A 27,821-nucleotide genomic window follows, 5' to 3' on the forward strand; every position below is an offset into this window, starting at 1 on the left:
GATTCAAGACCCTCCAGTGCCCAGACACATCTCTCTGTCGCCGTCTTTCTCTCTTTAATAAGATTGAATTGGTTCCAGTTGCTTCCTTGCTCTTTTGGGGGATGTTTCCAGTCAGCTTTTATCTCAAGCTCCGTGTTCAGGGGATATCTGGTGTTTGTTCAATCTCTGCCAATCGTGTCATGTGTTCCTACTTACAGAACACCTTCCAGTCATGACAACACAGGGGGGGGGGGGTGACGTCACACAGGGTGCACCACACCACCATAGAGGGTGGTGTGGTGTTGGCGATCACGGCAGTGGAATGCCTGTGACTCAAGGAGCTGGGACTGCGATCTGCTTGACTAATTGCTTTGTCCCTGACATTTGTGGGGGGGGAAAACAAGCCATTTCAAACAATGACCAGTCAACTCTGACCTTCGATGGGAGGCAAATTGCTCAAATCACAACATGTTGGCATGCCAACTATAACACCATTCCCAGGACAATTCTTGTATTCAGAAGAACAATCCCTCGGCAGAAACAGGTTCGCCATCAATGACATCTCTAAGAAAACACATAAGAGAAGTTATTTTAAGTAATTAAACTAATTCATGTTGAGTCGGAAGATGAGTGAATATACTCTTGCGGATGGAACGTGTGGGAACCACAACGTGTGATGGCGCCAACCAAAATGCAGTTGGTGAGGTAAACTATGCTACCTTAAATTCAAATTCAGTCCAAATAAAAACATAGAGGAGCATAACTCAACCACCAAAACTTGTCTAGACAATGTCAGTATCTACCTCAACAGCTGTTGGATGGAGAAAGATGACAAAGAGGGAAAGGATGAGGACAGGGGTAATAGTGAAGAGGTCAGTGGTGCCGGATGGTACCACTTGGATCCTGCCGGATGTGGACACACACACCACTGCCCAGTATGGTCACTGGTAGCAAGTAGCATGAAAGAGGTATCCTATATGGCAACTGCTCCATGGTAGGAGTAATAGCAAAGAGACCCAGGCGACACTGCTGTCATGGCGAAGGGCAACCACAAGCAAAGAAGACACTGCAAGCTAGATGGAGAGGGTGAAGAAAGGTACTAATGCCGAGAGTAACTCATCAGCTGACTCGTGTTGTAAACAGTCCAACAGTCAGTACGCATCCCACTTGGGTAAACCCAAAGTGTGTCCACTTGGAAAGCTACACAATTGAATTGTTTCCCTTGACAAGGACTATGATGTCAATGAGACAATTTTGGGTAAAATGCAATGACTGAGTGATTCTTAGTCAACTTAGGATCATAAGCTGCAGTTAGCACGGGGATCTCCAGACTGTTTTCTGCCAAAAAGAACAATCAACAATGTGCCACCCTCACCAGACACTTCCTGTGTTGGTCCATGTTTGTCATGACGACAGTGACGCAAGCCACAGCGATCCATTACAGAGCTGCCGACGTCACGTATTCCAGTCAGTCCAAGCCATGTGGGTCTGAGAACCCTCAGTGAACTGAGTCGGCATCAAATCATCTCAAAAACTCAGTTAACATGAGGGGTCTTAGTGTCAGTTTTAAAGAACAGTTTGATGTTATTACACATATTTCCAACACATGTACAGAAACAGTAGACATGTAAAAAAAAAAAAAAAGATCTGCCTTGAGGTAAAAAGGGTCAGAAGCCCAGTTAGCACACTCAGTAATTCAAAAGGCTGTAAAGTACACTCTAATGAGCACCAGTGCAGACAAACACGCTCACTGTACACAGTGTGTGTACACAAGGAGGGAATGATGATGAACATGTGTGTACGTGTGTGTGTGTGTGTGTGTGGGCAACCGTAAAGAATCTTCAAGGAGAAATAATATTCTTGAAACATCTTTATTTAAACTTCAGACAAAAGCAGCAAATAACAGGGGGCAGGGCCAAGAAAAGAAAGAAGTAGATGGAGAAATAAAAGAAGAAAATAAGAGAAGGAAAAAGAAACAAATTGAAACAAAAGAAAGAAAGTAAAGTGATTGACAGAAAGAAAACCATGCCAACACAATAACCGTCAGGATCTGAACACATCTCAGCCTACTCAAGTCTCCACTGCACAGAGGAAGTACATAAAAATAAAAGTCTTCTGTCTACCTTTTAAAGTAGGGATGCAATTTCAAAGTAAAAGTCCTGCATGGGTTTCTCCTTGCCTGATGCTGCATGTGTGAGTACAAGGACACAATCGGAGACGCCTCATTGCCTTCCAACAGTTCTTCGTAAATACTGTTTGGATGAGTGGGTCTCCTTGAGAGTGTGTGAGTGTGTGTGTGTGTGTGTGACCACAGTGGTGAAACATCAGTCTCAGAGGGTCTCCATATGAGCCGTTTCTCATGTTTTTGTGATTGTCAGAGCAGTCCTCCAGAGGTTTCCCCCTCTTCTGCGGATGGAATCCACCGTGCATCGAACACACAAACACACACACATCTAACATAACTTACCCCCCTATCCCGAGCCACACAGTGGCACAGCAATACAAACCATCAAAATACATCAAAAATCAGAGCCGTTATATTTATAATGGCGATCATTAGTTGTTACTATTATAATATAGTTTAATACACAGTGGGGCACATTTACAATGGCTATAGAGCAGAAGGGGGAAACCTACAGCGTCCACTAGCTCTTTCTCCCTTTCAATAGCAACTGTGGTGTGTGTGTGTGTGTGTGTGTGTGTATATAAGTGTTTGTACAGTAAGTGCCAGGAAAGGAGGTATATGTTAGTGAATTTGAAGCCAATGAGGACAAAAGCTGTCCCATTCCTAATTAAAGAGTTATACAAGCACGCACACACACACACACACACACACACACACACACACACACACACACACACACACACACACACACACACACACAGACCCCGGGAACACCTTCCCCATGGCAACAACTATGACGTATAAACAGCCTGAAACTGAGAGCTACACATCACACGCTCCTAAAACACACCCCTCTATCAGTCATTTCTAAGCAAACACACGCTCCTAGCTAATACAGTAAGGGCAGTGTGCACACATGCACCTGTCCCTGTGAGTGCAGCACAGTAAATAATGGAGTGAAAGGGTCAGTTTATTCAAATCTCACTTAGTGTATCTGTCTATGCAAATAGTTTGTATTTCATTTGCCTGGGTTCTAATATATCCGTCACTGAGATTTCTGCCTACATTTCAATAAAATACTGGTGAAAGGAAGTAAGTTGGTGCTTAAACCAAAGACAAAAGTACAGTAACACAACTCCCCGATAATGTAAGTAGCTCCAATGTTTTAAGAGCCACAAATGAAATTCCATTCATGATGTGGTTGAGGCAAAAATCTCAGACGGATTTTATAAAACTTCTGCAAAAAAACCCAACTATCTGCAGACTAGATACCACTAGAGGTGTAAGAATGAACTGCATGAACTGAGTCCTTAAGCGGCATCTTTAGTGGTGTGTCTGGTGTGTGTGTGTGTGTGTGTGTGTGTGTGTGTGTGTGTGTGTGTGTTTGTATGTGCGTGCGTGTAACGGGGAGAACAGATGTTCCATAAACAAACAAACGGTGTACGACAATGAGATGTAGAAGCAGGAAAATTAAAAAATTTTGGCATTACATTTTTAAAACAGATCAAAGTAATTACCAGGTGCTGTACATGTTGTGCTGGATAATTGCATGAGACTGACAGGAACAACTCACAGTTGTTATGCGCATCTATTGCGTGTCAAATGTTATGGGCGGAAATGTGTGGGCAACTCTACCAGAGAGTTTGATATGTTTGTCAACATGCATCATTATATGTGCATACGTCTCACTGGGACCTGACTGAGAAATGACACAATAAAGTGACACCTTTCAGTCAAGAGACTTTTTTTTTTTACAGGGTTTAAAAAATGATTTCAAAGGGAGTCCAGCGGTGGAGCAATGATAACGCCGCACTAATAATAGAGCAGCTCAGGCTGTGCAGTGAACTGAACTCCCTCTTGGAAAAGTTGGCCAGCCATTATGCACCGTGCATGCCACAGTGATGGCCTGCAGTAGCACGGACTGGCCACAGAGAGGTGCTGTTACAATCACCCAAACTGTTACATGATTCCTCCCCTGAAGGGACTGGAGGTTTAACGACTTCCTTTGCAAGGAACACAGTGACAAAGCTGCACAGGCAGCAGGTTTCTGGTGGCAGTGTCTGTCTGTATGTATCCTTATTGAGCAGATGACTTGTGGGTTTTCAGTGCCTATCACTATATATTCTGTTTCTGTCTCCCTAGTTTCTCCAACTAGGAGTCCGTTTGTGTAACTGACAGTCTGACCTGTCTGTCTACCTTCAGATGATTGTCTGCTGGCAGGATTGTCTGTAGAAAATTCACAATGACATTATTTTACAGTGAAATGTTTAGTCTTAATTCCTTTAAGAGCTTATCATACACTTCTCCGCCCCATCGTCGGCTTTGTTCTGTCGGACGGAGCGAAGAGCTGGAGGCAGTGAAATTGTTCTCTGTACGAGTACAGATGCGTTATTGCACCAGACACAGAACAGTACTGGTTTACGGTCTCACACACACACACACAGAAAAAAACGACGAGTCCGTTATGAGGAGACTCCAAAGTCATCGAGAAACAGATGCCAAAACCGTTTTAAGTCTTTACGTCCATGTATTTTGTGATGCATCCGTCCACAGGGACCTTCTATCGCTGCATTCCTTGTTTGTTTTCCAGAATGAAAAGCCCAGGAATTCCAAAGACGGAGTTCTATGCTGACAGGTCTGATATGACCAGTTTTTCCATTTTATTCCCAATCTCTCCTGGAACTTGAAGCTCCTCGGATTCATAGTCGTCGTCAAAGGACCTGGGAACACGACACGCATAGTAGAACTGGTTAATTGTTGTTATATTCTTATTGTCTTGACAGTCAAGGTGATCTTCAAATACTAAAAACGGGGTGTGTATCGTACCCCTCGTGTAGCTGTTCATTTGCAGTCTCCTCTGCAACCAGAATCTCATACTCCTCTGAGGCGTATTTATCCCAGTCAGACGGCTCTGGACCTTCACTATCAATGTCCTGGAACAACACGCGCACAGCAAATATCCATATTTTAGAGGAAAGAGAGTGAATTTCATACATTTTTACAAAATAAATTAAGAGACAAAAAGAGAAGTAGCTTTAAAAGCATACAAAAACATGGCAGGAAGTTCGGAGTATGTATCAAAACCCAGTAGCCAATTTCTTTAGTGGTAATGGTGGAATTTTGTGAGTGAATTGTTATTAATTTCCAAGTAATATCTTAAATATTAAAAAAGAATATTTGAAGTCCCCTTATTCCCCTTCAAATTGACAGCTCCTGCAATATGGGTGAACGTTATATTTGAGAGATGTAAATTCACACCTTTTGCACAGCAAATGGGTCTCTCTGTTCGTGGTCCAGGTATTTCTCCAGGTTGAAGAAGGTGTCAAAGAATATGTGGGCCATCCGGCAGTGCTTCAAATCACCGAGGGTTATCTTACCTGGAGAAATCAACATGTACACAAACACATGCGTGTGTTATGTTTTGATTGCAAGGTAAAAACGTATGGTGGCCGAGTGTGGCTTTCCGATAACAAGAAATAAAAAAATTAAAAAACACCATGGATGTGCTTGTGCTGGCACTGACCTGAACTCTCAGGTTTGACCAGGTCGAGCATCTGGCAGAGCAAATCCTGGAAGGGCAGAGGTTCGATGCCCATCCGTTCCATCCTCTCACACTGTTCTTCATAGAAATACTCCAACTCAAACATGGACAGGACACCATCGCCATCCACGTCCATGCAGCGGAACCAGTACTCTATACTGGAGAGGGATATGACACATGCATCCAGGGTTACACACCACGTACACACACAAACACCCATAAATGGTGGAAGCAGTGCATTTCACATCACCTGGTGGGATTTTTCTTGTCCTCTTCAGACATGAGGAACCAGACGAACTCGGCGTAGCTCATCCTGCCTTCCCTCTGCACGGCGTTACCCCTGGAAACAAGAGAGAAAGAGACATTCGCATTCAATACCGCCACTATGGTGAAGTAATCACCTCCTTTGTTTATCTGTGTGTTTCCACTTACCGAGTGACGGCCCCTGAAAACAATCTTTCAATGATTCTGTTTGAGGAGGCTGTCAGAGGAGAGAATGAGAAAAATAAGCAAATAAGAGTTTTTGTCCAAAGACAAATGGGTACTGTTGTAAACTATTGTGCATGCCGTTCACTTGCGCAAGTACAGAGTAAGTGAATTAAAATTTGGTGAGGTGGTCATATAATTATGTTAACAGTGTAATGCATTTCACATCAGACAGCACGGAAGTGTTGAGCCTCGGACAAACAGCTGTTGTTTTCTGCACTAGCGAGTGGGGGTCTAACAAATGGAAAATAAGCAAATGAATGTGCCAAATCCAAAGCCATCTGTTTCTGATTCTTTACTGGCATACCATCCATATTAAATACAATGGGACCAACACATTTCTTTATTTATCCATACAGCCCAATATCATAAATCACAAATAGGCCTCAAGGGGTTTTACAATCTGTACATAACACAACTATCTCAGAATCGATGTTGCCGTTTCTGATTTTGAAATAATATTTGTTTTTGCTTTAAGGCCTAGATTCTTTCTTGATAAACTCACATTTGTTGTAGAATAAAGCCCCATGTGTCAGGTATGGATGTATTTCAGTTGGGGACAGTAAACCCGCCGCTCTTTAAGTTGTTCTTACCGTGGTCATTGTATCTTGCCAGGTCTTTGGGGTTAATGTAGAGGTCATGGTCAGTGTCAAGCTCCCAGAACTTGCAGTAGATGACGTAGAAGTGTTCGTAAGAGAAGTAGTCAGTGATCTGGTTGATGTCGTCCTCCTCCTCCAGCAGGGCCAAGGTCTGTAAGAAGTTGCTCCTGCGCAGCTCCATCATGGTCATGCGACCCGTCCATGAACGGTTAACCACGTAGAATATCCGCTGGATCACCTGGGATGACAAAGTATCCGAAAGGTGCTGATTAACGGAGGGAATCATATGAAATTGAGCAGAATGAAATTATTATTTCTAGGATTTTTTTCGCCCTCAATTGTTTTCAATCGATCACTGTATTTGTCCTAAAAAGACAACTGGTTGAGCAGCAGTGAAACACAAAACAGAAGATAAAAAGGAAAAAGCACAAGAATACATCATATCACTAGAAAATAGAAATAAAAACAAAAGCACACAAGTCAAAACAGTTTAAAAATAAGTACAATTATGTACAAACATTTTAAAATAATCTGAAGATAATTTGAAAAGTTGAGAGATAGCAGAGGCTATGAAATGTTTTATGTGTGTTAGTTCTGGCTAATGGGAGTCTAAAAAGGGATCCAGGACGCTGTGACTGGAGCCGTCCGGCTTGTCGGGCTCTGCTTTCAGTCCATAGAAATAGCATGAAACTCACAGCCCTGTCATCCAGACTTATTAAACATATTCCTCATCTTTCCATGAGGGAGACCAACCACCGAGTCAACTACAACTGATATGTTCATCCACATTCCAACTAAGGGGAGGATCTTTATCATTCAATGGAAACAAGTGGGTCCGGGTTGCCTGTCACTGAAACACAACACTAAGGAAAGAGCTTAGCAAAGAGCGGATTAGCACACATTTCCTGGTACATGGACCTCCCGGGGCAACAAATGCCTCATACAGTAGCGGGTCATCTGTCCTTAACTGAGGGAAGTGTCTTAATAAGGGCATGTGGAGGGCCAGGGCCTCCTGCTGTAGCGGGCTGAAGGGGCGGCATCACTGTTTCCGTGATGTCCCCTGACGCATCAGAGCACGGACTTCTCTGCACTTCTACGCAGCAAACCCCCAACTTCTAAAAAACGTGTTGCAGCTGTCCAGATCCACACACACACACACACACACACACACACACACAGACACACACACACACAGACACACACACACACACACACACACACACACAGTCTGCTGCTAAAGTTACTAGACGTGCACTGTAGCAGCTTTGCTGACAATGTAGGAGGAGTAGATTCTGAGATGTCGTTGATATTTCATACCGATGCTTTTGACTGTTTAATGCTTTGCACAGTGCAGTGATGGAAGAAGTATACAGAACTTTTACTTAAGAAAAGTAACAATACCTCAATGTGGAAAAGAAAATACAAAATCCATTTAAAATGTTATCTTACTTTTGGACAGTTGGACGGTTTAATCTATGATAGTACATCATATTTTATAACCTAATCAAATGTTTTGTATACAAATTCTGTAATATCTGATATTTGTAAAGCTACTAAATACTTTATCTGTCAAATATGTGAAGAGGATTAAGAAGTACAATATAAAGTTTAAAAGATGGAAGTATATAGAGGCATCAAATATAAATAATTAGGAAAATTAAATGCAAAGTAAGTTAAAACTGTACTTGAGAGGATGCATGAAGTTACGCTTCACCACTTCGCTATCATTCGTTATCATAACTGATTTTGTCATGAAATTAATAATAGTGATATATATATATATATATATTTTTATGTACGTTTTAAATTTCGTTTAATCATTTTGTCATAAAATCATGGTTTAATTAGTACTTCTCTTCAGTGTGTGTACTTCTGATCTTCAATACATCAAATGTGAATACTAGGACAACATTAATATGCAACACTGTCTGATGTTTAGCTTAGGTTGCGGATTTACTCTCATATAATACTGTACATTTCTTTAGTTACACTTGGATAACATAAGAAGCTGTGGCTTCAATATAGCCAACTCAGCAGACTAATAAAATGGCAGTCGTCCTATCATTACACTGTGATCATAATATCACATTAAAAGGACGGCGGATATCATTTTTCATGCCATTTACCGTTGTTATGTAGCGGGAATGGAATTCAGGCGCATCCTTCAGAAATGTGAGCCCAGGATGCGTATCCACTATGTCCTAATCAGTCAAACACAAACAGAAAAAAATGAAAAGTTTGTGGTAAACACAGAGAATAGTGCAGAGCTTGTGCAATGTTTGCGTCGCTCGTCTGATTGATATGACATTTACCTGCATTAGAGGGATGAAGTCCTCCTGCTCCAGGTAGTTACAGCTGGGTTTGGCTAGCAGGGAGATAAACCTTGACGAGTCATCGTGGCAACTGTGCAACAACCTGCAGGAGAGGAGGCGTCTAATTAATACAAGCTGATGAGAGTTACAACGTCACATTTCATGAGACTTTCTTTAAACGAGCATGAGGCCTGTCTTACTTCCTCCAGGTTGCAATGAAGGAGTGAACAGATACAAAGCCCGTTCTCTCACCACCTGCTGAGTAGAACATGGGAGCCTTCCAGTAAAGTGGACACCCGCATGCCTGCACAGAAAGACAAGTAACAACACCATTATCTTACCCTGAAACTCAATCGTGTACAGTACTTCACCACAGCGTTTGTTTCCTAGAATCGGTGATCACACTGGATCACAAAGGAGTGGCAACATAAAAACAGCACTGCATCAATGAGGCCAACGTGTGTAAGAAAAAGAAAATGTTTTCCAAGGAACACAAATTAGTGTGGTAGCGTCAAGATGAAACATGTAACCATATATGTTAATCTCACATAATACTGCCAGTAAGCATTGATGTAGGGGTGGGCGATATATAGAGTATACTCGATGTATTGCTTGTTCTGTGTTGGATGTAGTAAATGACTATATCGTGAGTATCGAGTGTACAAATACTTCTAAATTCTCCTGCAGCTCTCTCCCGCCCTCAGAGTGTGTGTGGCGTAGCCTATGAGCATGAATGTGTGTATGGGGCAGGTGTTTTTGTATCTGAAGGGAAGCAGAGCCTGGAGAGTGTTTCTCTTGGAAACGGTAACAGAAGATAGCCTCAAACTAGCCCCCATGTGGGGTTTTTGTTACAAGTAGGTGTAACGGAATTGAGGTAAGAGTGTCTTAGAATTGTCTTCAAAATAAAAGCCCCAAGAACTGACTTCAAATAAAAGTGATCCTTCTGTGAATGTGATAAGCAGTTTCACAGTCGGTCTGTCAATGATAAATAAACAAATATAAATAAATAAAAAATGTATGATCATTTTAAAAAAAACAACCTCCTGCGAATTGTATTTCAGAGAAAAATAGAATTTCAACTGTGTGAATAAAAACTTAGTAAGAATACATTTTCAAAGACCAATCTGACTTTAAAATAGCAATACACCACGTCAGTGTTCAGATTAGTTTGCTAGAATGATCACACTTGTACGATCATACGCATAAAACGGTTAAATCAAACAGTTATGTTATTTTAGAGAAAACATTGAGACATTAGTATATCGCTGCATAGCCGAAACACATTGAGATATTACTTATAATCCATATTGCCCAGCCCTTTGGTGATGCCGATCTGTTCATCGCTATTGTTTTTAGTAATTATCGACGTAAAAATGGAAGTAAAAGGGTGTTTCTACAATTATAAACATTGTAATGTCTGATGTTAAACTACTGACTTTTGCAATCTTGCCCATTTCATATATGTCAGCCTTCTCCTCCTCAAACTCCGTGAAGGCCGTCTCGATGGCAGCAATGGCCGCGTCGTGGTTGGTGGCCGGGCCCATGGCGGGGAGCCCACGGGGGTAGTAGAACCTGGGAATGTTGATGGCAGGGGGAGGAGGGGTGACTATCACCGGAGCCGGAGGAGGGCTGGGTGAGCGCGGTGTCGGGGTGGGGGTGGGTGTGAGTGTGGACAGGGCAGGGGCCGGCGGAGGTGTGCCTGGTTTCTTCTCCGGTTTGGACTGGACCTGAAAAGAGAGAAGGGGGCGATGGTTTGTGGGAAAAGACAAGCTGGTTGGACTGTAATCAGTTACAATTCATAAATAAGAACATCGCAATTTCATCTTTTGTTTATAGGGTTTGTTAACCAAATCTTAAAAGTAAGGTATAAAAAGAAACCACATAGACAGCATGCTAATGACGGTATGCTTGATGTTGTTCCTAACCAGAGCTCCGTTCTTCCATTGCATTATAAATACCAATTGACAGCACTCTTACAGCCATATCGTTGCATGATTTTGATCTGATCAAAATGTATAGACAACATTTCTAAATCCATTCATTTCTTATGAAAAGTAACTAAGTAAAGATATTAAGTACTGTTTCCAGAACTGAAGACAAGACACAACTTCGCTTTCTGAGCATAAGGGATCCATGTAAGGGATGTGGTGAAAACTCTCAACTAATCACACAAATATGTACAAACAACAAGAGACTTCACAGTCTCTTCACAGAGTTTTATAGTCTGCAATTATGACTGATTTTAAATGGTTGGCTAAAAGCTCCAGGCGACACAAAGAGTGTGACAGTTGAGACTATTTTGGGCTTAATTTAATTCATCCTAATCTCTGGAACCTTAAATGACTAATAAAGTAAAAATAAGCAACACTCATGGCAACTGTCCTGATGCATTTATGATGGTTTGACCGAGCCGGTTTAGCTTTAAAATTCTGGCCACCAAATTGGAGTTTGAAATACAAGAAGGGTCTTCTGGGCCATACATAGTGGACTGTCCTCAGGAAGAGCTCCGAACACACTTATTTTATTCCCCACATACTCCATTATCTAATTCACAAGACAACAATGTACACTAAAAAAGGTAGCAATGACAGGGTGAGGTGTCCCATATACGCATCTGCTGTAGTTCAAGGCTGATGACTTGAAAAGTAACAGCTCACACAAAATGAAATAGAAATAACCTCACACTGGTATTTTATTAACACTGCTTAATAAATCAAAACTACGCAGTGTGTCGGAGCAGGAGCTCCGTGATGCCTGGCGTCTGCCTTCTTGAGGGCCTTCTCACTGTGTGAGTACTGAACAGGACAGCTGTAGCGGTCCTCCCCCTCCCATTCTCCTTCACAGAGTTCATTCTATCACTCTATTCCCGCACCTCCTGCCCTATTAATACCCTGCTGGTATCTGCCTCAGAAAGGTTTGTCGTCTCTGGCATGTCACTTTGTGTGTATGAGAGCAACAAGATGAATCTACTGTATGTGTGTGTGTGTATAATATATGAACATCTGTGAACATGTGTGTGTAGAAGAGAGAAAAAAAGAAAAAAAAAAGATGTATTTAGGATTAGAGTATATTTTTTGCGTGTCTACTGTCTTGTCCATGTTTCTCATGAGTCCATGTCCAAACTTGCGTCCATCCTGCTTATTGCACTGACTGACCTGTTGCTGCTGGAAGGACTTGATTCTCTTCTTGAAGCGTGAGGGGAGGACAAAGTCACACCCCCTGGCCAGAAAGGCCAGCTCCCCCCTCAGGTCGGGGTCCCGCCGCAACGACGTCTCCTTGATCATCATGGTGGGGGCCGAGACACGTAACCCCCCACCAGACACGGCCACCGGTGCAGCTACTGACACGGCGACCTACTAACGGACCAGCTTGTCCAGGAAACTAAACAACCAAACAACCGCTGAGAGGAAATCGAGTGGACTGTGGTAAAGAAGTCCACTTAAACAGTTCAGATATCCACTAACCACAGAAATGGCCAAACGCCTCAGGAAAGCATTTGTGTGATTTCAGGCAAAATGGCCTTTGACAATCAGTCACACTCACAGAGTTTCTTCACTCGCATGTACAGGCTCCCAAAGCTGTGTCCTGTAAAGCAGTAATCCAGCAGGGTATCTGTGCAAAGAGATGTTCCTTAAGACTCCTGTGCTACTTTGCAGGCCAGGAGGCAGAACCATGGTACTTGGCTGTTTTATGACCAATCCGAGCCCCAAAAAGCAGCTTCTCTCTGGGTTGGAAAACCCTCTGATGTGCCCCTGTCAGCTCAGGATGTATGTATTTGGTGTAGTCTCACTGGTGCCTGCCGCTCCAAGCTGGGCTCTGACAAACAGCACTGAGAAACATGAGCCATGCCGGGGTCTGGCAACACACACACGGCACACCGGCTGTCCTGAGCATTGGGGGGGGGGGGGGGGGGGGGCATGTTGCATATCTGTGTGTAGTGTTTTGCAGGACCTGAGTCCTTCTCAGTCTCCGCCTTTGACTAAAGTTAGCCAGTGGGAAGTTACAAATCAAAGTGAGTCTGATTGAAATCATTTTACTTTACAGTAGATGGGAAGCTTGTCAGTGCTTGGTAGGACAAGTACGCCAAAATATTTCATGGGGGTAAATTGGGATGGAGTGATCAGTTATATGTACCTGTTATATCTGTTGACTTTCAATTATTCAGCTGGGCTTACTGAGAAGTTTAAAGCTTCTTTCCCTTTTGCTAAATCACTAAAATCTTTAACAGCCCTGTCTGTATGAAGAGTCACTCTTGATAAAATAACAATATTATATTTACTGATGGTCAACAATTTCTTTCAACTATTTGAATAATTGATTAATCACCTAATCATTTTATCTCTACTTTTCATTGACACCTGCCACAAGACTCCAAAGCCACCAGTATGATTCAAGTTTTCTTTCCTGATGCTTTTGGTTCAGGTGTAAAATACAAATGTAGTAGTTGTGGTGAAATTCGTATACATAAAGGAAAGCTTTGGTGAAATTAGCATATGTGGTAATATCTAATTAATAGTGAGTATTTATAATTAAGTGTATACATTTCCAATGCAACACCCTCCATCTTCCAGTCTGACCTTTCTCCCAGCTATGCCAGATCAGACCAGCACCACTTCAGAGCCAAGCAACACCAATCTGCAGCCTGACAGTGCAAGAGGGGATCCCTCAGGACAGACAGGCGTGACCTATTTTTAAGTTGTCCAGCTAAAATCCCTCCAAGACTAAGACACTTCACCAAATGTCTGCATGCATGTCTAGTATATCAATGCTTCCCGGCTGACCGTCAAAGAAAAGGAAACTGTCAATTTCTCAGAATCTGTCGGCACAGTAAACACTATGGTTGTGTTTCAGAGCAGCACAGATGGAAAGTGCCCTCTAGTGCTATACTGGGCTCCATGAGCATAGTAAATTAGGAGGACATGGTGGAAATATGAACTGCTGTTGGATGAAAGCGTTTCAGGAACTATTTTCACACTTCCTGGGGCCACGAAGTGGACAAAGTCCTTTCAAAAAAACTAAAATGATGATATTTATCCACAACAGCAACACGCTAGTTTCCTGCTGGTCCAATGTGTATTTTTCTACATCCTCGATATTTTCTTATTTGGTTCTTCTCCTGCTTTTCTTCTATATTTCTGTGCTGTTCCATCTTCTGGAGTCCCTGTTCTTGCCGTCCTTGTGACGTATGTTTTCAGTATGTATTCCATCACTCTGTAAACTGCTAATGTCTGCATCATTGACAACATGGTGTGTTAATAACAGATGAGCAACAACTCTCTCACGCTAGACTCGTAGAATGTGTCCTGCCTTTCCAGATAAATAAGTGAGTCACCCGGGGTTTTTAGGGTAACTCCTCTCTGCTCCCTGTACACCCGGCTCTACTGAATTCTTTGGAACAACTGGACTCTGTACTGAAGCCAAGGTCACATACCGATCCCACACTCGCGCACAAACACATTGTCTTCTTTCTAGCCACTTCTCACCTCCGTGCAGCAGGGGGAAACATGATACAATCACTATACCGTGTCTATGAACAAATGAGCACGATCTGACAAGTGACATCTCACCAGCTTTTAGTGTCATGTTGAATCCCTCCCTCCCTCCCTCCCTCCCTCCCTCCCTAACTGTCTCTCTTTTTTTCTCTCCCTGTCTCTGCTGCTCAGTCAGATCACTGAAAATTGAGTTCCTGGCCCTTTCTCAGCACGGTCATGTCAACTGTAGCGATGCACTTATGATATCATAAATCTTTGTATAAAGAGATTTGGTGTACATGTAAGTGTGTGTGTGTGCGTGTGTGTGCGTGTGTGTGTGTGTGTGTGTAAAGAGAGCCAGGACAGATGCCATGGGGCAGCTGTGTGCTCTTTTCCTCTCCGACTGACAAGTCCGTGTAACCCTGCCCTCTCCCAAAAAAAAAGTCTCCGCTTGGTCCTAAAACCAGCCTCTCTGAATGGATCTGGAGTGTTAAACAGTGACATAAATAAAACGGTTACATTTATCAAGACGTGAGGACTGTGAGAATGCTGTGGGAACCAACTCCTTTAAAGATTCATAGATGCTCCACTACAGCATGAAGGACAAAAGCTGCAGTCTGCTCAATTGACATGAAAGCAACTTGTGGGACAAACTGTTACCAATGGGAGGGACACATAAGGTCAGCAGTGATGTGTGGGTGAGTTCAGTGGCCAACCAAAGAGTCTACCTATCCAGTACCAAAAGGCAGACAGACACATTAAGAGACTGGCTGGTGAACACAGAGTGTTTAGCAGCTAAAGAGCCACATATTTCCCTCTGGAGTTGCTGGAGACCAAGAGTTTTAATGACAAAACATGATTAAAGGTGCTTTACTGTAAGCAGTTCTAATGCCCATCAGTGCAGCTCACAATGCAAACTATTGCAACAGTGCTGACAGAGCTAACAGTGTTTACCTAAGGGGGAACCGTTGGGTGGGTGCTATGCTTCCGCTATGACACTTTGGGTCGGGATGCCGTTATCAGCTGTGAGCGCAGTGCAGAGCGGCGGCCCTGAGCTAGCAAGTGGGGCACGCTCACATGCACTAAACCCCCCCCCCCGCTGCCAGCCAAGCTATGTCAACAAAGCAAGGATTCATTCTCTGCTCAGGTAGACATTACTCCAATCTTTGTGAGTTAATAGACACATCAATGATTTTGATGCCATTGTTGTTATATTTTAACTGGCAAGTTCAGCATATAAACTCTCAAAAATGAATGTATTCCTTTAAGATGCTCGCTTAGGGAGAGAAGAGGCCGGCAGAGAGGGTGAAAGGAATGTGGAAGAGAGGGCAGAAAGGGCGAATGGAAGTAAAAATGGGGGCTGAGCAACAGGTGTATGTGAGTGTTTTGAGCGTTATGTCTGCAAGTGCTTTCCTCCGAATACAACACAATCCTAATCCAACCCCACTGCTACAGGAGCAGGTGAGTCAGCAGCCTTCACAACATTGATGAAATACATGCAAGATGGCAAGAGCGGCGGGACCAAAGCAGAGGATCAGTTGTCCAAAAACAACTGTCGCCGTGCTCACATGCCCTCCTAAAGGGTTTAATTAGCACACAAGCATGTGTCGAATTTGTCAGGCATATCAATTGTGTGTGTGTGTGTGTGTGTGTGGGCGCGTGCACGTATGCCTCGATGGATTCAGTTAACAGGAATCTTCCAGCTTCTTCCAGTCTTTTAGAGAAGTTGAATAGTGTGAACATAACAACTTCCTAAACACACACACACACACACCTGCTCGTTGAAATTGGCTGTCTGCCGTGTGTAAAATTATCTGTGCAAATATAGCCACCATGTTTCATGTTTATTTCTGCTTCAGGCACCGGGCAGACTTCACATGTGCAACACACACACACACACACACACACACACACACACACACACACACACACACACACACACACACACACACACACACACACACACACACACACACACACACACACACACACACACACACACACACACACACACATGTGTTTTCTGATAACTTAGCAGAGTTATGATCAGGCATTTAATTGAACTAGTTAAACCTAATACTGTCATTAATTGTTAAATTAAAAGTCATACAGTAGATATACTTAAATGTGTGCAGCTTTTTGGCTAAATGTTAAATTATTCAAACATATATTTCTGTATTCGTTGCTGCATTTGCGTGTTGTTATACACGTCAGCTTTATATTTTTATGTGATGATATCTTTTATAGTTGCAGTAAAACAAACTGTGCACTGGGACAAATAAAGTTACATTTTGAGCTCCCCCTCCCTTCTCTGTGATTATACAGACACTCACTTTAGACCAGGCCTGCCAAATGCCATCTCCATGGCAATAACCCTTTCCCTGGATTGAGTGGCGGGTGAAATACTCCCAGGGCTACCGTGCCAACAGCAGGAAACAACAGTTCACATTGCAGCTCTATTCTTTATTCCCGGTCTCACTTCCTCTCACACACACACACACACACACACACACACACACATATAAAGTTGCCTTGGGAGCCTCCTCTCTACACTGCAGAGAATGAACCAAGTTCAAGTGCTGCCTCCGTGATAGATGAAGTGAATCAGTGATGGTCACGGTCTACCTCACATCCGAATCACAGGAGGAAAACATGGGAACAGTTAATGACACAGCTGCTGTGGCTGTCTGAGCAGAGGAAGAGGCTGTCTTGTAATAAAACATGTCACGAGCACCACAGCAGGAGCCAACGGCCCAAAATTGAAAATGCAAAAAAATGCCATCTCGTGAAATATATACATTCTTATTTTACGTAACATCAACAGATGTGAAGACACTCTGCCACCACCTGTTGGTTTAGGTTAAACATTATGTTATGTTGTTGTTTCCATCCACTAACTTGACAGATCTGTGACTAAGCAAACGTTACACACTACAGTCAGGGATCTACTACTCATATGCCCTTGTGACTGTAGCTAGTATCTCTATTTATAATAGCACGGTTGTGATTTGTGGTTTAGTTTTTCTGCAATCATTTCTGAACAATTAGAGCCAATCAAGCCGGCCATTATACTAGTCAGAGGCTCATGTATTGCTAATACATCGTCGTAAGAAATTGTTCATTTACTATTCTAGTAACTCTACACTTTTTACTTTTACTCCTGTGGACTGTCAATGTTAATGAATTTGACATTTTGGAAAATATTTGTTCTGACCTTCTTGCAGGGAGTGGCATGAAGCTACAGCCAGCAGCCATTAGCCTAGCATAGCATAAAGGCTGGAAACACGGGGAAACGATGTCCAACGATTAAAACAAATCTGCCATCAGGCAACTCTTAAGCTCACTTTTTAACACTTTGTATCTAGTTGGCTTAAACCTAAAAAAAACAGCTGTGTTAAAACAATAGTTTACCATTTTGCGGGGGTTTATGTGTCGGACTATTTCTTGGTTTTGGGCAGTTGCCAGGTAACCAGCGGAGACTCCAGGAGGTTCCTGCTTCCAATCAAGAAATAGTCTGGCACATATCCTCCTGTAAAACTAAGATTTGTCATTTATACAATTTGGTTTTCATTTGGATTAAACAAATGAGTTTAAAGAGGGAGCATTTCCACGTTTAAATAACAGTAAAAATAACACAATAGTCTAGTATACCTAATTTAACTGCATCTTATGAAGACATATAACATTTTTACGCCTGTAGAGCTGACTCAATAATCACCAGAGGAAAGGCCTTATACCACACTGCCTATTTCTGGGAGGGTTGCCCATCTGCATCACCAGATCATTGCCCAGTTAATCATCTCCCTCTGCAGGAACAACAGCCTGTCAACATGCAATCTCTAAGAACAACAAACTCCAGGCCTTTGTCGGCCAACTTGGCTTTTCATATTGACACGCATTGGCTATCAGGAGCAGGTTTTGCATTACCTTCCCATGGCTATTTTAGGAGTAAGTGAGCTAACCCTACATCAGCAATCGTGATGAGCCTCAGCCTGGAGCTGCAGTGAGAGAGCTGTCACTAGTACCTCACACAGCCAATGGCAGAGCAGATCAGCTCCCGTTTCCTCTCTTTTTCAGACAGAAGAGTAAAGATAGACTGGAATGTTACAGTAGGAGGGAGAGACGTGTCAGCAGATAGAAGTAGCCACTGCACATTTTGCTGCAGCCCTGTGATGTCAAGAACAAATATTATAGCGAGAAGGTCAGATAGCACTGATGAAAGGATGTGCAAGAAGAAACATAAGATTTTCCCAGTATAATTTAAGATACAACATAAGACAATAGTTTCTCTTTGTGGTCTCTTTGATCTAGAAAACTGCTGTGTCTTGCACCACCCTTTCCTCCCAACGGTCACTTCGTGATAATGTCACAATCACGGCAGATTGTGCCATTGTTTCAAAAGAGGACCCTTTTCTCGTCTCTCTACTTAATTGTAAAAAAGTTAAAAGCATTGAAAATAGCTTAAGAAAGGGAGGAAATTGTGAAAACCTTAGTAAATGCAACTGATTCTGATTCAGACCAGGACACACTGGTGTTAAATCACAGATCATCCTGTAGATGGAGCTATAGATCCTCTTCAGTAGTGAGGCTGGCCTGCAAACAGACACAGTACCATGTGGTACAGTCAGGGCTGAGCGTCGCTAGAGGGTAGCAGCTCTCTGCTCGTCACCATGTCGAATCTGTCCAACACTCACAGGTGAGCCTGGATCTGACAGAAAATGCTGATTCTGCTGCTTTTGATCCTCTCAGCCTCAGCTCCCTCATCTCATAATCAAGGCCAACAATCCTAAAAACCACCTTGGCTGACAGAGTGAGAGGTCTGTATGATGAAAACCATATGCTAATAGATGGAAACCACAGTTTCAGATATCATTCTTATACAAACAACTTTAACATGTCATTAGTGACACACTACCAATAGTGGCAATAGTTTAATACTTTTTGACCATTGAAATTTAGGACAAAGGGCACAAAAATATCCTGACGTGCTTGTCTGGATTAACTGGTGAGAGCGTTTTAGTAATGAGTTTTCAGGAGAAAACCCCTGGCCCAGTTTGGGTGGAGCTGGGTGAAGGGTGAGTTCAAAATGAGAGGTTAAACAGGGAGGGAGATGGGTGGGGGGGAGGCAGCTGACACCCAAGCTTCTACCGAGTCATAATGTTATGGAACACTGGCAAATTGTTTCACATGGAAACAAGCACACACATACACAAAGCCAGCCACACCCACATCAACACTGTAAATAAACCCAAAACATATCCAGTCTCCATTTGATCTCCCCTGGAGACATGATTCTGTGGGGGAGCCTCCCCGTCAGCCAATCAGATTACACAACTGATATTCTAGGGTAGGGGAGTCCCGTCAGCTAGCCTAACATGTTTTTGTGGTTTCCGTGGTGACACTGAGGGAGGCCCAAAGACTTACGCAGCAATGCCTCCCACTGAGCTAAAAACATTTCAGAGGAAAAAGTTAGACTTGCATATGTGTGTGTGTGTGCAGACAAGCATCTGTGCAAGTGTACACACTCCAACAGAGCCCCCTGCACTGGGACCAGCAGTTGGATGCTATCCCAGTCTGCAGGAGTGGTGATTCATGATGTCTCTTGCTTTAAAGTGCTATGTATGTGTGCATTTGTGGTGTGTGTGTGTGTGTGTGTGTGTGTGTGTGTGTGTGTGTGTGTGTGTGTGTGTGTATCAAAGGGCTGGGTGGTGAATGTTTCATTGTCCAGGCTAACCTTGGGTAGCACTGCATTGGAAAAAGTCCTATCACACATAGCAACACAGGCCCTTGTCTGGCAGTGCGTTGTGCGTTGTGTGTGTGTGTGTGTGTGCGCGTGCGCGTGTGTGTACGTGTGCATGTATAAATGAATGCATTCATCTGTATGCTTGTGCGCTTAGGTTGAAACAGGCATCTTTCCCCGCTTGGCTGAGGTTCCCACTGTGACCTTATTTCCTGTGGAAGCAGCCGGGGAATGATGTCATCCTCTGCCGACCCAAAGTCAACAACTGTACACTGCAGCACCCCCCCACCACCCCCACCCCGACTAGCTCCACCCCCCTCCCCCAGCACCATGAGTCTCTTTCTCATCCCCATTATTTTTCTTCGCTTGTTCCTCTTCTTCAAAAACTCCCTATGAACTCTTCTTCTCTCTAGGTCAACAAAAAAAACGTCTCCCTCCCTCCGTCTCACACAGACAGGCTTTCCTGTCTTCCTGTTATTTCCTTTCTGTCCCCACGCCTTTCTTTATCGCTCCTTTTATCGTTTTTTCAAGCCTCCTTGTGCCAAAAAGTAGAACTTTCTGTCTAAAAAGGTCAACAGTTTATTACCTCAGTTGGCTAAGAAATATGGACAGGAAAAGTCAGAAAGAGGAGCACTCATTCCTCCCTCAACAACAAGCTGAAGTCATTCACTCACACAGTGTTTTGTGCAACAGAGGAAAGTGAATTCCACTTAAAAGGCAGGTTTCAATGGTAATGTTAGCAGTTAGAACCCCAAAACTATTCTTTTTCCAGCAGAAGATGTCCCAGTTAGGGTCCAGACCCAAGTCTGGACACGTGTGTGTGAGGGGAAGCTCTACCGCTTTCTCACCAATTTGCTGGGGAGGGAACGCTCCAGCAAACTCTAACTGGAGTCGTAACAGACCAGTTTTATCCTATCCTAGCAACACGTCCACAGCAGTTGGCAAATACACTCAAATCCGCAGCGGGTTAATTAAGCCATCAGAATGGCAGCTCCGCATACAGCCAGGAGTGTACGTGTGTCTTTAAATCATGTCGCCATCAACTGTACTGGAACAACCCCACTGAAACAAAAACATACCGGTCAGATTTAGGTGCAGGGAAATGTGATCTGAAATATCTCATCTTATACTAGCCAAAAATAAAAAAAGGGTAAGAGAAAGACAGACCAACTGCCACTGGAGGGCCATTGACCTCGAGTACCACGAACAGATTTAGCCGACTCTGCTCTCAGCATCACTGCTGCCACGTCTCCCCTCTCTGAGTTTGACTGTTGTGGCCTTGCCTCTGATTTATATCAGCTGGCTTCCTTGTATCCATGGAGATTAATGGGTCTGCTCTGACAGGTGCAGAAAGCCCTGTATTAGTCTGTCAGCAGCAGAATCAACAATAAACACGTGTGCGCGCACACACACACACACACACACACACACACACACACACACACACACACACACACACACACACACACACACACACACACACACACACACACACACACACACACACACACAAATGCGGATGCTACCGCCTGAGGCCAGTGTCAACCCACAGGACTTAGCAGAGCTTCCCATCAAAGCCATGACAATGCCACGGGAAACACAGCTACACCTCTCCAAGGTGCAGCGTGTGCGTAGTTGTGTGTGAAAGTGCAAGGGCATTGTCACACTTGTGTGTGTGTGTGAGGGGGCATGCCTTGTTTATAGTTTGATTGGCAGTTTAATGTGCGACTGCGGCAGGAGGCGGGGTTGGCGCTGAGGAATATTAGCATAATTCCCAGAGTGCCAGAGTTGGTATTGGGTGTCGGAGAGCTATTCTCAAACTCAGCTGTGACCCACAGTAGCTGGGTCAACTTACCCTCAGGCCAACTAACACACACACACACACACACACACACACACACACACACACGCTTGGTCAAGCGCACACATTCAAATTCGTATGAATACACCTGTGTGCATATACTCATGCATGGGCACATATCTAAATGCACACGCACACATTAATACAGGAACACCTGGACATGTGAGAAAGCCTTGATGCGCACACATAAACAAACATGCACACCATCACACACCCACACGGACACATCCAGGTCCATTTACACTGTGGCGACAGTGAGTCTGTTAGCGGGATGCCATAGTACAGAGGGGTGGACAGATTTAGGTCTCCCTCACACCTAGCTCTGCCAGGGGTGGAGGGGGGTTGGAGGGCAACGATACCGTTAACGCTAAGTGTGCCAACAAATGCCCCCCCACACATACCCCACCTTGCTCCACCCTCCCCCCCCCCCCCCCCCCTCCTGCTGTGCTCCAATCAGCACCTCTCATTGGTTTTCTCTGCCCTCCACACAGCAACAACTGTTATTCACCGCTCCCAAAATAACACAGCGGACAATCTCAGGGCGGGAAGAGAAGTGGTGGTCAACGTAGACCGACTCCAGGTGAAGGAAGGACACGGAGAGGAAAAACTAAAAAAGGGACACGGGTGCAGAAAGTGGAGGGAAAAGCGGAAAGAAATATGCAAGGATGGCAAGAGATTACAAGAAATGTGGAGGCAGAGGAGCAGGATATAAAAAAAAAAAAAAAAAGAGAGGAAGGAGGGATAGATAAGCAGACAGAGGACGCGTAATGATGTGTTCGGTTGCTGGCTGTACTGTTCTGTGGCAGCTACCATGGTAACCTCATAAATAGGTGCCCTACATATCAGCAGGGCATAAGGTTACACAGTTCAGTAAATAAACACAAACAAACAGCAGCGGGAGACTGGTGTGGAGAAGGCGGGATGATGGGAGAGCAAATAAATAATCAAATTAGTAAAGGAGAAAAGAAAACAAAGGAAGTGATGCAGTAATGATTTGATGCTCTGTCTCGGTGTTGATAATTGGTGTTTGTCTGTCGTAGATAATTACCTAAATCCACAATGTGCTGTTGAACACCCACATTAGAGATACGCTAAGGTAACCCCCCCTTTCTAAGTTTATTCATGGCAGTGTCAGTAACTTATGCACACCAAGTCACACACACACACGTAAACACAAACTCCAACTGCCTTACCCTCTCCTCCCCTCTGTAGCACAACCCAAAATTACCTTTAAATATTCCCCAGGGTGGAAAGGGGAGCCAACACACACACATGCCTACACACACACACACACACACACACACACACACATCACAAAACACAAGTTAGAAACCATGAAAAGTCAACAAAGAGCCACTCCTAACACAATGAGCTGTTCTTTTCCATGATTCAAAAGGACCAGCCTTTTTTATTCATGCCCAGAAAGGGAAACTCAGCGCGTTCATCGCAGCTAATGAATACTATTCATCACGGCCCATAAATTACAGTGGCATCAACCCTGTTGTGTCACAGCGATAAAATCCTCGCCTGGGCGTTTAATATGACATGTATTGAAAGCAATAGACGCTTCCTTACAAATTGCCTATTCTCAATCTAATGCTGTCAATCACCAGTTTCTTGGTTCCTGATTGTCCGTCGATAAGTCAGTTACTCTCAGGCTTCCTGCCCACCACGGCAACAGTAACATTTAAAATACATATCTAGATGATGTTGCTTTGTATTATGATCTATCATCAGTTTACTCAACTTTCCATATAATATTTAACATATTTACTATGTGCAACTACCGAGAACATCAATGAAATCAAAGCTGCACAGCATGCAAATACCCTCCAAAATAAAGAAAATGGGACTTCAATGAAGAAAGCCGACCCACTTCTGTTTGTACGCCACCATACTCCAAATACCAGAAGTGCCATTGCATTCAATAAAGCAGCAAGCTAGTGATTCGACAAATAAATTATCACTAATTTACAACAAAGAATAATAATTCAGGTCTGTGACATACAGTTTGCTGACATTACATGATCTAAATCCCTGAAATTGCTATTTTTAACACCAAAATGTGCACATTAAAATCCCACATGATGGTTGATACAGCTGTAATATAGTTTGAAGCTGTATTGTTCAGTAAATATCTCCCTGGCTGTCCATTAGCTTGTGCATGTGTCAGTAGTTTTGATTTGAAAGTGTGTCTTTGACTTACTCTGATCACCTCTGGAGTCTGCTGGATGAGGAGGGTTGAGCCAGTGTCTCTCACAGCAACAGGGTCGCCAACAGCGTCGACGGCATCTCTCGCGGCTACCGCAATTGGGATTGCAACAGTGGCTGGAGCTTCAGGTGCAGCCACAGGTGTAGGTTCAGCTGAATGTGTGGAGGAATGCAGGCTTGCAGGTGCAGACATTACAGGGGCAGGGATGGATGTTGTGTCAGTCTCCCCTGTAGAGGCTTCTGTAACTTTATCTGTAGCCTCAGTTTTAGGCTCAGGTGTAGGTGTGGGCATAGGTTTGGGGGCAGCTTTAGGTGTAGGCTTGGGTGAAGCTTCGGATGTAGCATTGCACGCAACTTTAGATGTAGGCGTCGGTGCAGGTGAAACTGCAGGTGTGTTTGCCAGGGAGTGTTTTGTCGAAATAGCTGGGATTTGTGAAGCTGCATGTGTGTGCATGGAGGGAGCAATGGGAGCAGGTGGTGGGCTTGTGCTCTCCAGAGGGGTATCAGCCCTGCCAGTGGTGGTTAGTGTATCCTGCAGGAGCCTCATCACCTCCTGCTCTTTCCCACTGTTCCTCTCAGCACTCCCTGTGCTCCCCGCCCCAGTATCCACCAGCTCCTGGGCAAAACTCTCAATGCTCTCAAGGATCCTCAGCAGCAGCGCCCCATCCTCCTCCTCTCCCTGGGGAGGAGTGGGAGTCCTGGTGGTAGGGCCATTCATGGCTAGGTGGTTGGCTGGCTTTTGGACTTGGAACTGGGACATTTTAGGCTGAGTAAGGGCCTCACTGGAAGTGATTCCCTGGCCTCCTTCTCTCTTCCTGGTTTTGGCGGGAAGTGGAGGCTCAGTGTTTTTGGGGTGGCTCATACTCTGAGACAGATTTTCTAAGTCCATCAGCAGCTTGTCAATGTCATCATTCCTGTGTGAGACCGCTTTGGGTGCTGAGACTGTTAGTGAGGCAGAGGAAGGCCAAGTGGGGCTGTAGCCAGTGCTGGCCGGCAAAGCATTTGAAGAGTTATGGAGCGTGTGTGGATGAGACAGGTGCATGTGTTCACCCAACGTAATCCCATTTTTGTTCTGGGTAGCGGTCACCCCTCTAGTTGGTGTGTGTGTCTGTTGTGAGACTTGTTCAGGTGTCTTTCCCACATCTGCCTCCTCCTCCTCAATATAAAGAGCCTCCATGGGGGATGCTGGAGGAGTGTGCGTGTACAGTGGGGTTGGGGAGGTACGAAGAGGGGAAGGAGAGTGTGTTGGAGAGGAGCCGGATGGAGAGCATGTGACAGATGGGGGAGAGAGTGTGTGTTGTGTGACCGAAGAAAGATGTGGATGTTGTAGTCCGTTTGTCAGCGGAGTGGCTCTCGACGGGGAACTTTGGACTGGTTTTGTATGGATGGAGTCTGATTTCAAAGAAGACGAGGAGGAAGATAAAACAGAGGAGAGAGTAGACAATGTAGAATGAGGAATAGTCTTTGGGAGGGGAGGTGACATCACCACATCCTCATAGCGAGGAGGTTGCTCATTGCCAAATATTGGAGAGTACACGCCCTGCTGGATGGAGTGAAGAGTGTTGACCAGCTCAGCCAGATCGCTGTGGCCACTTCCATGCGCACCCTGGCCCCCCTGTCCACTTCCTCCCAAACTTCCAATTCCCTCCAGCTCCAGAGGTATTCTCTTCAAATAGGAGCTGAGTCGGGTCATCACGGCCCGATACACACTGTCAGGACTGGCTCCGCCATCCTCTGGCCCTCCACCAGCCTTGTGTCTGATGCACTGCTTGATGATGTCGGTGCATTTCTTTAAGTCTTCAGAACATTTAAGCAGGATGTCAAGGCAGGCACGGATGTCCTCCCCGCCTGCTCCCCCAGTGCCCGCCTCAGCTCGAGTCTTCTCCAGCAGACGGGCAATCAGGTTCTCCTCTCCTAGAGTGTTGCGGTACAGGGAGGCCATTGTGATCAGATTTTGGTCCAAAGACCCAATACTCGACAGGCTACTTGTTGATCCACCACTCAATTTGGTGATGGCCGACAAGGTGGCTGTGCTGCCCTTTAGCTTTGTCTCCTCCAGGCCTGCTACCTTCCCTGGCACAAATGGTGGCAGGTTCTCATCATTAGATGGACCCGTGCCATTTGCCACGCCATTAGCGGTTCCATTTGTGGTGATATTGGAGCTGAAGTGGCCGTAGATGATCTCCAGGTCGGTGGAGCGACGGCTGAGAGAATCAGGACGGACCTTACGACCTTTCCGGAAGGTGACATGGTTGGAGGAAGAGAGGCGGAGCTTGTCAAAAGAAAACTCTTTGAGCTTACCACTGGCCAGGTTGATGGCTTCTTCGGTAATGTCCTTCAGACTGCCAGAGGAGCTCAGGTTCCCAGTCGAGCCTCCGCCACTGGGGGCCTTTTTACCACGCCATGTGGGGCTATCCTCCCCTAAACACAAATTGCCACTGCTGTCCGCCCTGTCTAAACCACCATTATAAGTTGTATCCATGGTAACAGTCACTTTACCATGGTTGTGGAGTTGTTGAGTGACCATGTTGTGGGAGTGTACGAGTGAGCCGTTTGCATCAGTGTATGCAGTGTCAGGTGCAATAATCAGCTCGGAACAGGTGCCGCGGTGTGCGACGGTACAGTCTAGTCCCTGGGACAGCGCCCCACATGGCCCCGAGCAGTAGTGCACAGCATGGGAGTGAGTTCGCCGGTCAACTACCACACTGTTGTAGCAGCTGACGCTGCTCACCACGACGCGATAGGCTGCTGCCATGGTGACCAATGTCCTTCAGGACATAGAAAAGTGAAAATAATATCAAAGCGCAAAACAAAAACAAAATAGCTTGACCAAAAAAAATGCTAGATGGATTAAATGTCAAAAAGTTTATGTCTAAATACTGAATCAGTTTGCTGAAAAAATATGTCTTTCAACTGCATAGTGACCATTGTCAGAGGCACGTCAATACTGTAATAAAAAAAAAAAAACACCTGAATAGAGATGTCTTAAAAACAATTATTTCCAAATTCGATATCCTTTCATGCTGGCACCAGAACAGTTTTAAAGGGTTCCACTCTCTTGCAGAGGAAGAAAGAAGGACAAATTCCTTGTCCGAGAGCTCCGGGCCTCTTAATAACAGCTGTAAGTTCCTCCTCTCTCCACAGGCACCTTCTCCGTTTCCTCTCTAGCAGCAGCTCATTAGCCGCTAATGACAGCTGTGGGAGGATGGCGACAGCGGAATATCCAGCTGGGGTATCACCCACCCCTCCGGAGAAGCACCCCCAGGGGCCACATCCAAGGCCAGTGAGGCCTAAACATTGCCCCAGCCGAGGCTCATCCCCTGAGCAATGAGATGTAGGGAGAACACCCTTATCTCACTCTGGGGTTTCTGGAGTCCTGATGGAGCTCAGAACCGTTTGCCGACTCCAACACAGCTGCAGAATAGCAGGGGACCGACCACAGATGGCCGACTGCCTCTTTCTTTCTGTGCGCGTGTTTCTGTATCTCTGTCAGTCC

General features: G+C 44.5%; 1 protein-coding gene across 2 annotated transcripts; it reads right to left on the reverse strand.

Annotated features, from left to right (window-relative positions):
* Positions 1 to 1,876: 1,876 nt before the first annotated feature.
* Positions 1,877 to 27,821, reverse strand: ppp2r3a (protein phosphatase 2, regulatory subunit B'', alpha). 2 transcript variants are annotated; one of them, XM_079174326.1, is made up of 12 exons: positions 24,321 to 27,821; positions 10,479 to 10,769; positions 9,243 to 9,346; positions 9,043 to 9,145; positions 8,857 to 8,931; positions 6,725 to 6,968; positions 6,078 to 6,126; positions 5,896 to 5,985; positions 5,628 to 5,803; positions 5,363 to 5,481; positions 4,931 to 5,037; positions 1,877 to 4,824 (listed from the first exon to the last, which is right to left on the reverse strand). In XM_079174326.1, the coding sequence occupies exons 1-12, from the start codon at positions 27,078 to 27,080 to the stop codon at positions 4,728 to 4,730; spliced, it is 4,215 nt and encodes a 1,404-aa protein (XP_079030452.1). In that variant the 5' UTR covers positions 27,081 to 27,821; the 3' UTR covers positions 1,877 to 4,727. The 2 variants fall into 2 exon arrangements, with proteins under 2 accessions (XP_079030452.1, XP_079030453.1); XM_079174327.1 differs by lacking the exon at positions 24,321 to 27,821 and adding an exon at positions 12,198 to 12,765.

This window comes from Pholis gunnellus, assembly GCF_910591455.1.
Source record: "Pholis gunnellus genome assembly, chromosome: 15".
Classification (NCBI taxonomy): domain Eukaryota; kingdom Metazoa; phylum Chordata; class Actinopteri; order Perciformes; family Pholidae; genus Pholis; species Pholis gunnellus.